This window comes from Limulus polyphemus, unplaced genomic scaffold (assembly GCF_000517525.1).
Source record: "Limulus polyphemus unplaced genomic scaffold, Limulus_polyphemus-2.1.2 Scaffold37, whole genome shotgun sequence".
NCBI classification, from domain to species: Eukaryota; Metazoa; Arthropoda; class Merostomata; order Xiphosura; family Limulidae; genus Limulus; species Limulus polyphemus.
In genome coordinates this window covers 1,346,662-1,358,661 of record NW_013665647.1, presented here as the reverse complement: position 1 = coordinate 1,358,661, position 12,000 = coordinate 1,346,662, and the positions used below count along the sequence as shown (strand labels likewise).

The following is a 12,000-nucleotide window of genomic DNA, read 5'->3' as shown; positions in this document are numbered from 1 at the left end:
GATTTCTTTAATCAGAGCATTAACAACCTGATTGTAAGATGAAAAAGCATCATCGATAAAAATTGTAGAGTTTTTCATTTGATAAATACTTTGTTTTTATATAAATTGTTCGGGTTTTTTCATCTCAAAAAGTGACATTAATGTCTTGACAACATAATATATATATATATACATATTTTCTCTGTTTCCTGAGACTTTATTTTCGAACTAACAATTATGTTGGGTATTTCACATCATCACATCTAGTACTTATTTTTAAAAGTTGACATTTTTAACATGTCATTTTTTCCAACTGCTTAACAAATTATACTTTAGCTTATTCTTATAAATCCACCATGCTAGAAAGAACCGGAATGTCAGAGATTTATCTGCGATTTTTTTTCCAAGTTATAAAAGTCACAATTTTTTATTTCAATGCTTAGTTCTTTAATATTTGGTTTTTATGTTCATTTGTATTTAGAATAATTTACTGTAATTAGTAGTTTCGTTTCAATTAATGATTTATCATAGAGAACTGTTGAATACATTTTATTATACTTTTAGTAAAAATAAATATTTTAGTGGAGAAAACGCAAGTGTAACAACTTTCGATTTTATAGAAGATTGAACAGTAAAATACGTGATGTGAAATCTAAAAAAATATTGTTTCGTTTACTTCACACATTTACTTATTTGACTATAGTGGTCCCCCGAACTTACAACGCCAAAATTCGACGTTCGATTTCACGCGGTGGACACAGCAGATAGCTCAATGCACCTTTTCTCCAAAACGAACAAACAAGACTTTAGTATAAATAGAAAATATTAGATACACTTTGAGTCCACACACTAATTACATCAAATCTTATCGTTACAGTACTTTTAAAAAATACGCAGTATGCCCCAGAATAAACAAAGGAAAAATCATGTTGTTGTAGTACTTTTAAAAAATACGTAGTATGACCCAGGACGAACAAAGGAAAAATCATGTTGTTGTAGTACTTTTAAAAAATGCGTAGTATGACCCAGGACAAACAAGAGAATTGTGTCTAGCTCTTTCATGAACTACTTAGCCAGAATTTTTTAAATATTTTTCTGTGAGAAATAAGTAAAAATGAGAAACAGAACTTCTATGATTTCAAGTAAAATTTATATTATCTAGTGGAATTTTAATCAATTTCTTATGACCTGGTTCCATCACACACCCCATATATTAGCATGCTAAAATTTAGAATAAGCTACTTTTGTATTCACAAAAGCATTCCTCCAACACGTAACGCTAAGAAGAGGTGCAAAGTTTAATCATAGACGTCGCATTTTGCTTTCTATGATCTCATATAACGTTAAATTAAGCATTTTATCACTGCATATCAGTGACTGGTAGATATCCTCATATTATCAGATACGCTCACTGAGAAGGGGGGGAGAAAATAATAGTCTTTTGAATGGAAAACATTAAGAAAAGAGTCATTCGTAATTACTAATACTAGCTGCACTGCTCTTCAATTCAAGAAAACAACTTTTAGTAATATAATGTTATTACACACACACACGAATAAAATGTAGTTCCATAACATAGCATGATGTGTATTCATTACATGTCCTTTCGGTATAAAAACAATTTATGGGTTATAGTGTAGTGGACATGCGAGAAAGATGTTCACTTTTGTTAGAAAGCACGAACTTTGGTATAAAAAGATTTTAAGATTTGCTGATTTTAAACATTAGGTAAACAAATTGTCAGACAATGGCTTCTCAATAATATCATTGGCAGATCCGAGGTGATGGAGTATGGATATATATACCTCCAATTTTTTCAAAAGTTATTTTCTGGGTATTGAAATGTCCCTTCCTATCTTAAGTGCATTTAGTCTTGAAGTTTTGATGCAAATTTGAGGCCAAATGGTGATGGATGCTTTTCCTTTCACGATTATTTGAAAATATTAAGTTCTTAACTGATGAATTGTTAATATCTGACATTTTTTTTTCTTATAAAAGGATGCCAGACTAATTTTTCTTAATATTTTATGATAAAAAACTAGCACCTAATAAAACGACTGCCCAGTATTGGAGATTTCTATACATTTAGATATTGATTTCATGATTTCCTGACTTACAAAAAGTTTAGTTCTAAAGATTTAAATAGTCTAAGTTTAGAGTAAAATCTCTAATTCTGAATGAGTTAACATCTGAGTCACATTTTAACCCATCTTTTATATAACTGTATACTTCCCACAGTGTTGTAGTATTTAACTATTTTTGTCATGGCATTTGTCAACATCTGTTGCTGTTGTATGTGCGTGTCACTTACCCAAACCGGTACATGTTGCTCATAATTCACAGAAAATGTACACATTCATCAGGGATGTAGATAAGATACAATGATAATAAGTATGTTATCATATTATCATATCTGAAGGAGTTGGTTGACCCCTTACACATACGTTCAGCAAATGGTGAGAATATTTGCATACAAAAACAACAGATAACTGCTTCAATGATTTCCATGTTTGATAAAGTTTGAACAGCATTGAGATGGAAAATTCTATGCTTTCATATACTTAGCCTGTAAATTACATCAACGTTACCATATATAAATCACATTGTTATCCCTCCACCTGCTCTATCTACCTTCTCTCTGCTTAAAACATCTAGTCCCTACTACCTGTGCTAGGCATTGGATAGTTACATTGAACAGTGAATAGTGAAAGGCTTAAAATTAATTTTCCTACTGAAAACATGGCCAATTTTGTTTCAACGAAAGTAGTTTCAAACAGCAAAACACATTCTTGCTAGTTACAAAGTTTTAAACAAGTACAATATTACAATGTTACTAACCGTGCACTTGACCTAGTTCCGTGGAAAAACAAACATCAAAATTGCGAAGGAAAACGTATACATTCAAGTCAAGTGTACTTGTCATTTTATCTTAGATTTTCACATAATTTAAACAGCACTATTCTTACTGTAATCTTTATTTGAATACTAAATACGAAAGGAGCAAATGCACATAACTCGTTATTGTATAATCATGTATAACGTGACTCCCTATTGCACCAAGGCGACGATTGCGTGTTTTGTAGTATGTTGTTAAACGGCAAGCTTAAGTATATTTTTTAATGATATAAATTAAAATAAGCAAACTAGGAGTCTTTGGTAACATTTTAATAAAATATTATATAAATATTCGTGTAAAGATGGCTAGTACCTGTAAGAATTTAAAATATATAATTTCTTTCCCTCCAATTGTCCAGATAAAAAGGTTTTTACTTATACTTCTTAATATTATAAATATATACCGTGTAGTTGGGCTTAGAATTATAAATAAATAAACAGCACGCACTTCACTTGTTTTCAAATATATATATATATATATATTTTTCGGAACAAGTTAAACGTATGTACAACAAATTCTCTGCTCTATAAAGATTATAGGCCTATCACATACACTATATATATAGTGCTCTTCTTCTTGTCAAAAGTCCACTTATACCTCTTCAATTACTTTAAATTTCAGTTGGCAAGCCGAACTATATTCTCTGTTACTATCGCACTAGTATTTTGTGTGTGTGATTCACTTACAATTGTGGCGCGAATTACTGTAATCGTTTGGTCTTCTTTCTTCTAAATATCCTCTGTTCCTTTTGTAAAAGTGCACTCAGGCTGATTCAATTACCTTAGAACCACGCTTTGACGGAATAAATTATTATTCTTATATCCTTTTCTACTGTTAGACTTACTCTAACATACTAAACGTTAGGCCTATCACGTCTACTGTAGTCAACTTCACGCCGAACTTTACCTTGCCTGTAACTTTACTCTCTTCCGTTATTGTCTGTCTGCTGTTTCCGCCCGTCTCACACTATTTATATGTCTATAACTTAATCGTCTGCTCGCCTTCTATATTCTTGACGTCAATGTATTGTACGCGACATTCGATAGTCTCAGCATCAAGGACTTATACACACAACTTCTTATAATCATCTGATTTTAACTCTTATTGCAACAAAAACTAAACAATAATAAAATATTTACTCACAAAAATAAATCAATCAATAATATCTAAACTAAACAGTTTTTTATATCATGATAGTACCAAAGAGTTATTTAAATAAAAGATATCAAAATATTCTCGGCCTGATCCTTTATGGTAGGTATGAAAACGTTAATTGACTGCAACTACCTGTTGAAAGAAAAGGGAATGACGTTCCGGCTTCTATACTGGAGAAGGCCTCAGTAAAGATACCGAAACGTTGTCTCGTTTTCTTTCAACAAGTAGTTGCAGTTCATTTAAGTTTCAAGCCTAATATGTCTACTCTGCCCAACTCGAACTTACATGATACACAGTTTAAAACAAGATGGTTTACTATGAGAAGTTGCTTCACTAAGGCTTTGAAATTAGCATGTTTTAAAACCTATATATACAAAGTTTGATGCTTTCTGCAAAAGTGAACGTCTCATGACATTGTTGTCACATGTCCGCTCCATCATATGTTGTACATGAAACAGATTCACTGAAAATACTGTGTTGCTGCATAAGCTATAAGGATTTCAATCAGTATTATGAGTAGTAGTATTTTATTGGAGGGTAGTGTATTACCAAACATAAAAGTGTGAACAATTTAGTTCACCTTATGTATTTTTAAAACCGCATTTATTAGAAACTCTGTTAGATTTTATACATATATAAATATATATAACAAATATAGATTCTCGTTCATAAATAATGCATGTCTGTTATTTTTCACCATATTTGCTAGTTTTCAGTGTCTTAAGCTTTAAAGAAAATTTCAAACGATTGAAGTCATTAGTGTCTGTTTTTTCGAAAATTTTTGTAAATATTTTGACGCAATATAACTTACCTCACTTGTCGGAAACACAAATCTGTTTATTAATACACTCATTAAGTGGCTGAACAAATAGGCAAAAAACGAAATACAAAACTAATCAATATACACTTCTTATCATATGTTACTTACATGTTTATTTAGCTAAAGCAAAGGCGATTAAATTTCACTATGTTTAAATGTTTAACAGCCTTTGTTAAGTACCTATACGTGTAAAAGAAATTGTTCGTTGACTTTAATCAAATTTTAATAAGCAATTTATGGCTCTTTCACAGGATGGCTACATCAGTTATCGAATAAATTAGGCAACGACTTTGTGAATTATACAGATACAGCTACTGCCTACATTACAGCTCTGTATTTCACCACGAGTAGTCTTACCAGTGTAGGATTTGGTAACGTGTCTGCCAACACAAACACAGAAAAAGTGTTTTCCATACTCACTATGCTTATAGGTGGTAAGTAGACATATCGTGCTTCCTTTGGAATCATTGAAGTAAAAACAGGTTCGTTAACGTTTGTGATTCAAGTGAATTCAGATTAAATATTTTTATACAAATACAATCACAACTTTGGATTTCAGAATATGTTATGCTTCTATTACTATCGATAAAATTCAGAAGAAAAGTCTTCATCGACCATATGATATTTTGTAAACAATTTTGATAAATTATTGCCTTGTACTGCTGAAGATAAATGTTTATATGATAATGTTTTTTATAAAAAGAATCGTTGTTTCACGTTCAACGAATTCTTACGATCGGTGTTGATTTTTATTTCACAACAATATTGCACAATTACTTTGGTTTGCAATTAGAAGGAATGCAAGGTATTCACAACTTCAGCATATAAGTCATAGGATTTTATATTTATTATAACTTGAACATGCATTATTAACAATTCTTATTAAGGAAAACTATAACAACACATTAAACGTTAATTGAATCTGTCATTACGTCCAAAAAAAAGGTCATTGGACATAAAATGATTAAATGTATATGGCGTACCATATAATATAACCTCCAATAAAAATCATATATTGTTATAGATTTTAAATATAAAGTGTATGATGATCTTTTTCTGCCTTAAACCATACATAAAAGTGTTCAAGAAAAAGTATTTCCTATAAAAACATTAGAACCATCTGTTAGCTTTACATACAAGAAAACGATAGGACCTTTGATTTTTAACTATAAACAATTCACTGAAAATCTTAATCCAGAAGATACGGATAATTTACCTTGCAAATGTAATAATAATACATTTAATGATTTTTTTCATAAGCATATTATTACTAGTGATTTGAATGTGTGATCAAAGATATTGATCCTATAAACATTTTAAAGAAAGGAACTGAATTTAGAATCTTAAATAAAACTACAAAGAATGAAATAATACAAAATATAGAAACAATATTGATGAATATAATATAAAAATTAGTCAAAAAATTTTATATCCTCCACGTTTTTCTTTGAATAGTTATTATAAATAACATAAGAAAGAAGTTAAGGTATTTAAATTTATCTATATATATATATATACTATAGATATTCCTAATTAGAAAAAAAATCAAATAAATTCAAAAACTATTTTTGATTACTCCAATCGATAAAGCTAAAGCAGCTTTGGATTTATATATAAAATATTTTATGCACAGGTTATAATAAATGAAATTAATATAACAAAATCTTTTACTGAGTTTACTTCAGATAAAAATACAATTATTAATAAGTTACATAAAATCATTTAAAAATGGAATATAGCTGTTAATTCTAAATATTTAAATTTACCTTTCTTATACGCAATTCCAAAACTACATAAAACTTCAATTAAGTTTCGATTTATTACAAATTCAGTAAATACCATTACCAAACCGCTAACTATCATATTAAATAAAATTTTAGATTTACTATTTTCTGAAATAAAACTAAAATCTCTAAGTATTTCGAAACATTTGTTCTGGATAATAAAAACAATACACAGGTATTGGAATGCTGACAATTTTTAAATTCTTCGAGTTCAGCGTTTTCTGTTCTGACATATGATTTGACTACACTGTATACCAAATTAAATTTAAAAGATTTAATAAAAGTCTTTAATAGCTTAATAGATGAATTTATAGTTGAAAATATAGCTGTTTCTAAATATAAATTTTTAAGTTTACAGTGTAAAGACCTTCTGAATTTTTGTATATTTAATAATTGTATGACCTTTAATGATAAAATATATAATCAGATAGTAAACATCCCTATGGGGGCTAATTTCTCTTCAAATATGGCTAACTTGTATTTTTATTTTATGAAAATATATTTCTGAACAAAATAACAAATTCTAACAAATATGTAGTTACTTCCGTTATATTGACGATTTAATATTGATTAATAATACAGAGTTTGAACCAGTTGAAATTTATCCTAAACTCGAATTAGAACGTAGCAACGTGTAGTTTCATAACACACTATTAGATCTAGACATTAATTTGTCAGAAAATAAAGTGCAGTTGGACATAATTGATAAAAGAAGATAATTTAAATTTTCTATCCTAGGATTGTCTTCCCCAAATAGTGTGGTACTATATAAAATGTTAAAAGGTATAATTATTTCTCAAATTAAAAGATACATAAAAGTCTGCAATAAAAACACTTTTTTCATATATAACATAGAATTGTTAACATATAAACTTCTATTGAATAGGTTATAATAATTATGAAATTAGTAAAGTCTTTAAATTATTTTATAATAAATTTCATAAATTATTAGAAAGTAAATCATTTACTAACAACTTGAGTACAATTATTTCTAACTTGAATGAGAGCTTGCTAGCATATAAAATCTTATTATAAAGACTAGCATTAACTTTATAATGCTTTCAATATTTTTGGGTCGGAAAGGCTAACTTCAGGCAACTGGGCCTGGCTCAGTTTACCCAGTTATACTTGAAAGTCATGTTCTTAGAAAGGGAGGGGTACGAGAAATATATAGGTGGGTTTACAGTTAATAATAAAAAGATTAACTGAAATATTATTTGAAGTATTACTGCTTATACTATATTGAATAGTTATTAATAGCTTGCAGTGATAAAGTGTCAATATTATTACTTGAAATGTACAGTAAGGTTGAATATTTCATAATTTAATATCCGAGTAAATATATTAGGGAGAAGGTTGGATGATCTATGATAGAAATCAAGGGTGATTTAATAAGGATTTTTTTAAGGATAACTATCATACCCACAACCGGCTATAGACGGTGAGTGATAGTGGGATCTGGGACGTTGTGGGTTCTTGCATCCAGATCCTAATCCCCTTTTTTTTCGGTTACATGCTGACCAGCTCTGCATCTGTTGTTTTGATTATGTCATATAGACGGAATATCCCCAACGCTTTTGGGAGTTATAACTGCAGACATTTTCACTTTAAAATTATACCTTTTGTACAAATAGTATAATTTTACATTGTTATATTAGAACTGTGTTGGCGTGTTCACTTACTTGTTAGCGCGTATATCTACATGTACAATAAATAAATTGTAGGTTATATTATATATAATAATAATAACTGATGAAAAATAAAAGATTTAATAGGTAATGTTGTTCTACCAAAAACTGCACTTTTCTCAACATTGATAAATTTCTTTATCTATCAGAATTAACTATAGAAAATGTTCCTTTATTACAAATAATGTTCATTATTTAGACTTAGATAATCAAAGGGTAATGCTCAAGATTTAAAAAACAAAACAAAATTGAGAAAATTTTAATTTCGAAATTATAAAATTTCCATTTTTAATACAAATATTCCAGATAAGTTATGACATAACGTTTACTTCTCACAGCTCATTTTGGACAGTAAAATTTGCTCATTATTACAAGGTTTGGAAGATAAAAGAGAGCTTATAAAGAGGTCCAGAACTCACTGATAGTTTTCAAAAACAAGAGGCCCCACATTGGCAGAGCGGTAGGTCTGCGGACTTATAACACTAGAAACCGAATTTCGATACCCGTGGTGGGCACAGCACAAATAACCCATTGTATTGCTTTGTGCTTAATTATAAATAAACAAAAACGAGATTGCTCCTATCATATGTTGAACATCAAGTTCAATTAGTACTGTAGCAAACTGAACAATATAGACCCTCTTACTAAAGAGTCACATGTGTCGGAAGTCACTTATCTTTGCGACCAACCTAATTAAAGTGACACAGACAAGGCTGAAAAATTGGGTTTCATTGGCCCCTTACTGTTGTTTGGGAGAATTATACAGTGTAACAGAACATTACTATAAATCTCCTGTTAGGTAGCTAGACAATTTAGTTTGAAACTTACACGTGTTGTTGCTGTTGGATGTACACTAGTGTTACTACATCAACAGATAAATTGTATTGACCTTTTTTATGTGTTTTGTAAGTAATGTCTTACTCTATTTTACTTTATAGTTAATAAAATTTGTAGACAGTTTGAATCTGTAATGAAAGAAATTTTACTACAAGTACCAAATACTTAGACACAGAATATTATTGTTGTAGAATAAATACGTGCATTTCAATGTACTATATATTATAATAACATAACAATTATCTATTTGCCCAGTGTAATGTTCTTTATAAAGTACACGTTCAAAAAACTAGTGTTATAGATGTTATTTAATTTAATTTAACATAATTTTACTTTTAAAAAGCGAAATAACGACGACTGAGCTTCACAGTATCATAGTTAGTTTGCCTTTGATGAAAACGTTTTAATAACAATCTGATTCCACTGAAGATCCTAAAGTTAAGCAATCTGATTTCATATGAGTTAATAAAGATAAGTAACCAGACCCAAAGAGAACTTCAAAAGTAAGTAGTTTCGTTCTAATGAGTGCAATGAATCTGAATGACCAGATTCCTCTAAAATATAAGAAATTAACTACCTAATTCCACTGTGAATATTAGCATTAGATATTCTGATTCCACAAAATAACAATGGAAATAATTACTCAATTCATTAATGAGGTGAATTAAAATGATCATTTTGATCTCTTTGGAAATTAGATAAATACATGTTCTGTTTACACAGAAAATGAGTCAGGTAGCTTAATGAGTAATCTATTGTCTATGTAAACTGTAAAAGCGACTAGATTCACAATGAGTAATCTATTGTCTATGAAAACTGTAAAAGTGGTTTGATTCACAACGAGTAATATATTGTCTATGAAATATGTAAAAGTGACTAGATTCACAACGAGTACTCTATTATCTATGAAAACTGTAAAACTGGCTTGATTCATCGCATTAAAAACATTCAAATTAATCTCAAATTGAGAGCAATTATATTATACAAACTAGTTTCCTTATAAAAACTTTACGTGGTTAGGATGAGTCCAATAAGAATTATGGAGAAGAATAGCCTAATTGTTCCATTGAGATACATGGAAGTTATTATTCTAATCCTACTGGGAACATTGAATTCAATTTCCCTATTTCCTTAATAGTGATGAATAGTAATAGTTTGACCACACTAAGAGTAATGGGCATCAAAATTTAATTAGAAGCATTTGTGGAATTTATCCTGCCTTCCATTAGAGCCATCAGACATCTATTACTTGATTACAAAGCGAAAAAAGAAAGTGAGTAAGTAAAACTTGTATATATAATCTGATCCAATGAGACTTGTATGTAAATCCAGATCCAATGAGACTTATATCTATAGCCTGATCCAATGACATTAGGAGATGAATAAGATAAAGCTAATGACAGAGAAATAATCTGAGATATGTAACACCACTACAATCAACGTATGTGTACAACATTCCAAGAAGTAAGTACAATGACTTTATTGTGAAGGTATAAGAATCGTGTGAGAAAATGAAGATGCTAAGTCTATTTCTATTAAACAATAAACAAGAATGTTGGTGAGCAACACGACTCCACTGAGAAAATTGGAAGTGATTAAATAGATCCCCCAAAAAACAATGAATATAAAGAGTTAGATTCTGAAATGAGTAACGTTATATTTCTTTTAGTAATAGAAGATATTAGTTTGATCACAATAAAAATAATACAGATAACTTACTTGATTAAAATTGGAATACAGTTAACATAAAAAACATAACTCCATTAAAGTCATGAGAGTTGTTAGCTTGATGCAACAATTAGATTTTGTTCATCAAAATAACTACAGTATGTGAAATTTCCTTTTTTTTCAACTAATTACTTCTTTATGAGTAAGAATACTTAGCTTTGTTTAGTAGGCATTGTTAGTTTAATAATTTTTATTCAAATAAATAATTACAGAAGCCCTACGAACACCAGCTTAATGGCAAATTATGTCTCGTTATGAGCACATAGACGAATGTTTGTATAATTAGAACTTAACTAAATTGTGAATATTGATACTTAGATAATTTCCAAAATAATGTTTATTTTACAAATATTTAACAAAATTCAAGTAGTGTGTGTTTGATTAGGAATATTTCGCTGAATTTAGAGAACGGGGAAGTAATTTAAAGTTAATTCCAAGGTTCAGGAATTATATGGTTGTGTATTCGTATTTGACATTACATTGAACTTGCAAATTTTTAAATAACTTCATAATAGCCAGTTTTTTACAAGAAATTTAATGGTGCTACTTATTTTGTATTTGGTGTAGTATTTAATGACAAAGTTTATAATTAATGATTATTGTGCCATTTTTTAAAAAAGAAACATACAAACATAAGCACGTTTTGCACATAGAAAGCGTTATGGCGAGAGACACTCAGATCACCTTGCTGTCAAGTCAGTATTTCCAAAAACAGTTTTCTTTAAATAGTGCTAAGTGGTTTCATAAGTGATTTAGTAACTTTGTAAATTGCAAATTATTCTTTAGTGATACAGGTGATTATGCCACCCAAGAAACGCTCTTTCTATGGGAAGTATTCTGCCGCTAAAAGAATGCAAGCCCAAAGAGCAGCTAAAACAGAAGAAGAACGCAATCAAAGACTTCAAGTACAAGCTGCAAGACAGGCTGCTCAAATACAGGAAGAAACTTTGGAACAACGTAAAGTTAGACTTCGAGCTCAAGCTGAAAGGCAGGCTACTCAAAGACAGCAAGAAACTGTTGAACTGCACAAAGCCAGAGTTCAGCTGGATATAGACAACAAGAAATTTCTGAACAACGTCAAACCAGACTTCAAGCACAAAAATTAAGACAAAT

The 12,000-nt window shown here is 29.6% G+C and overlaps 1 protein-coding gene across 1 annotated transcript in view; it reads left to right on the top strand.

The window, feature by feature from the left end:
* The window catches only part of LOC106461216 (potassium voltage-gated channel subfamily H member 8-like), a 132,571-nt gene that overhangs the window by 92,451 nt on the left and 28,120 nt on the right, over positions 1–12,000 (top strand). The window contains exon 9 of the mRNA XM_022388329.1: positions 5,102–5,284. Coding sequence (XP_022244037.1) covers positions 5,102–5,284 — 183 coding nt within the window. The remainder of the gene's footprint in view (positions 1–5,101; positions 5,285–12,000) is intronic.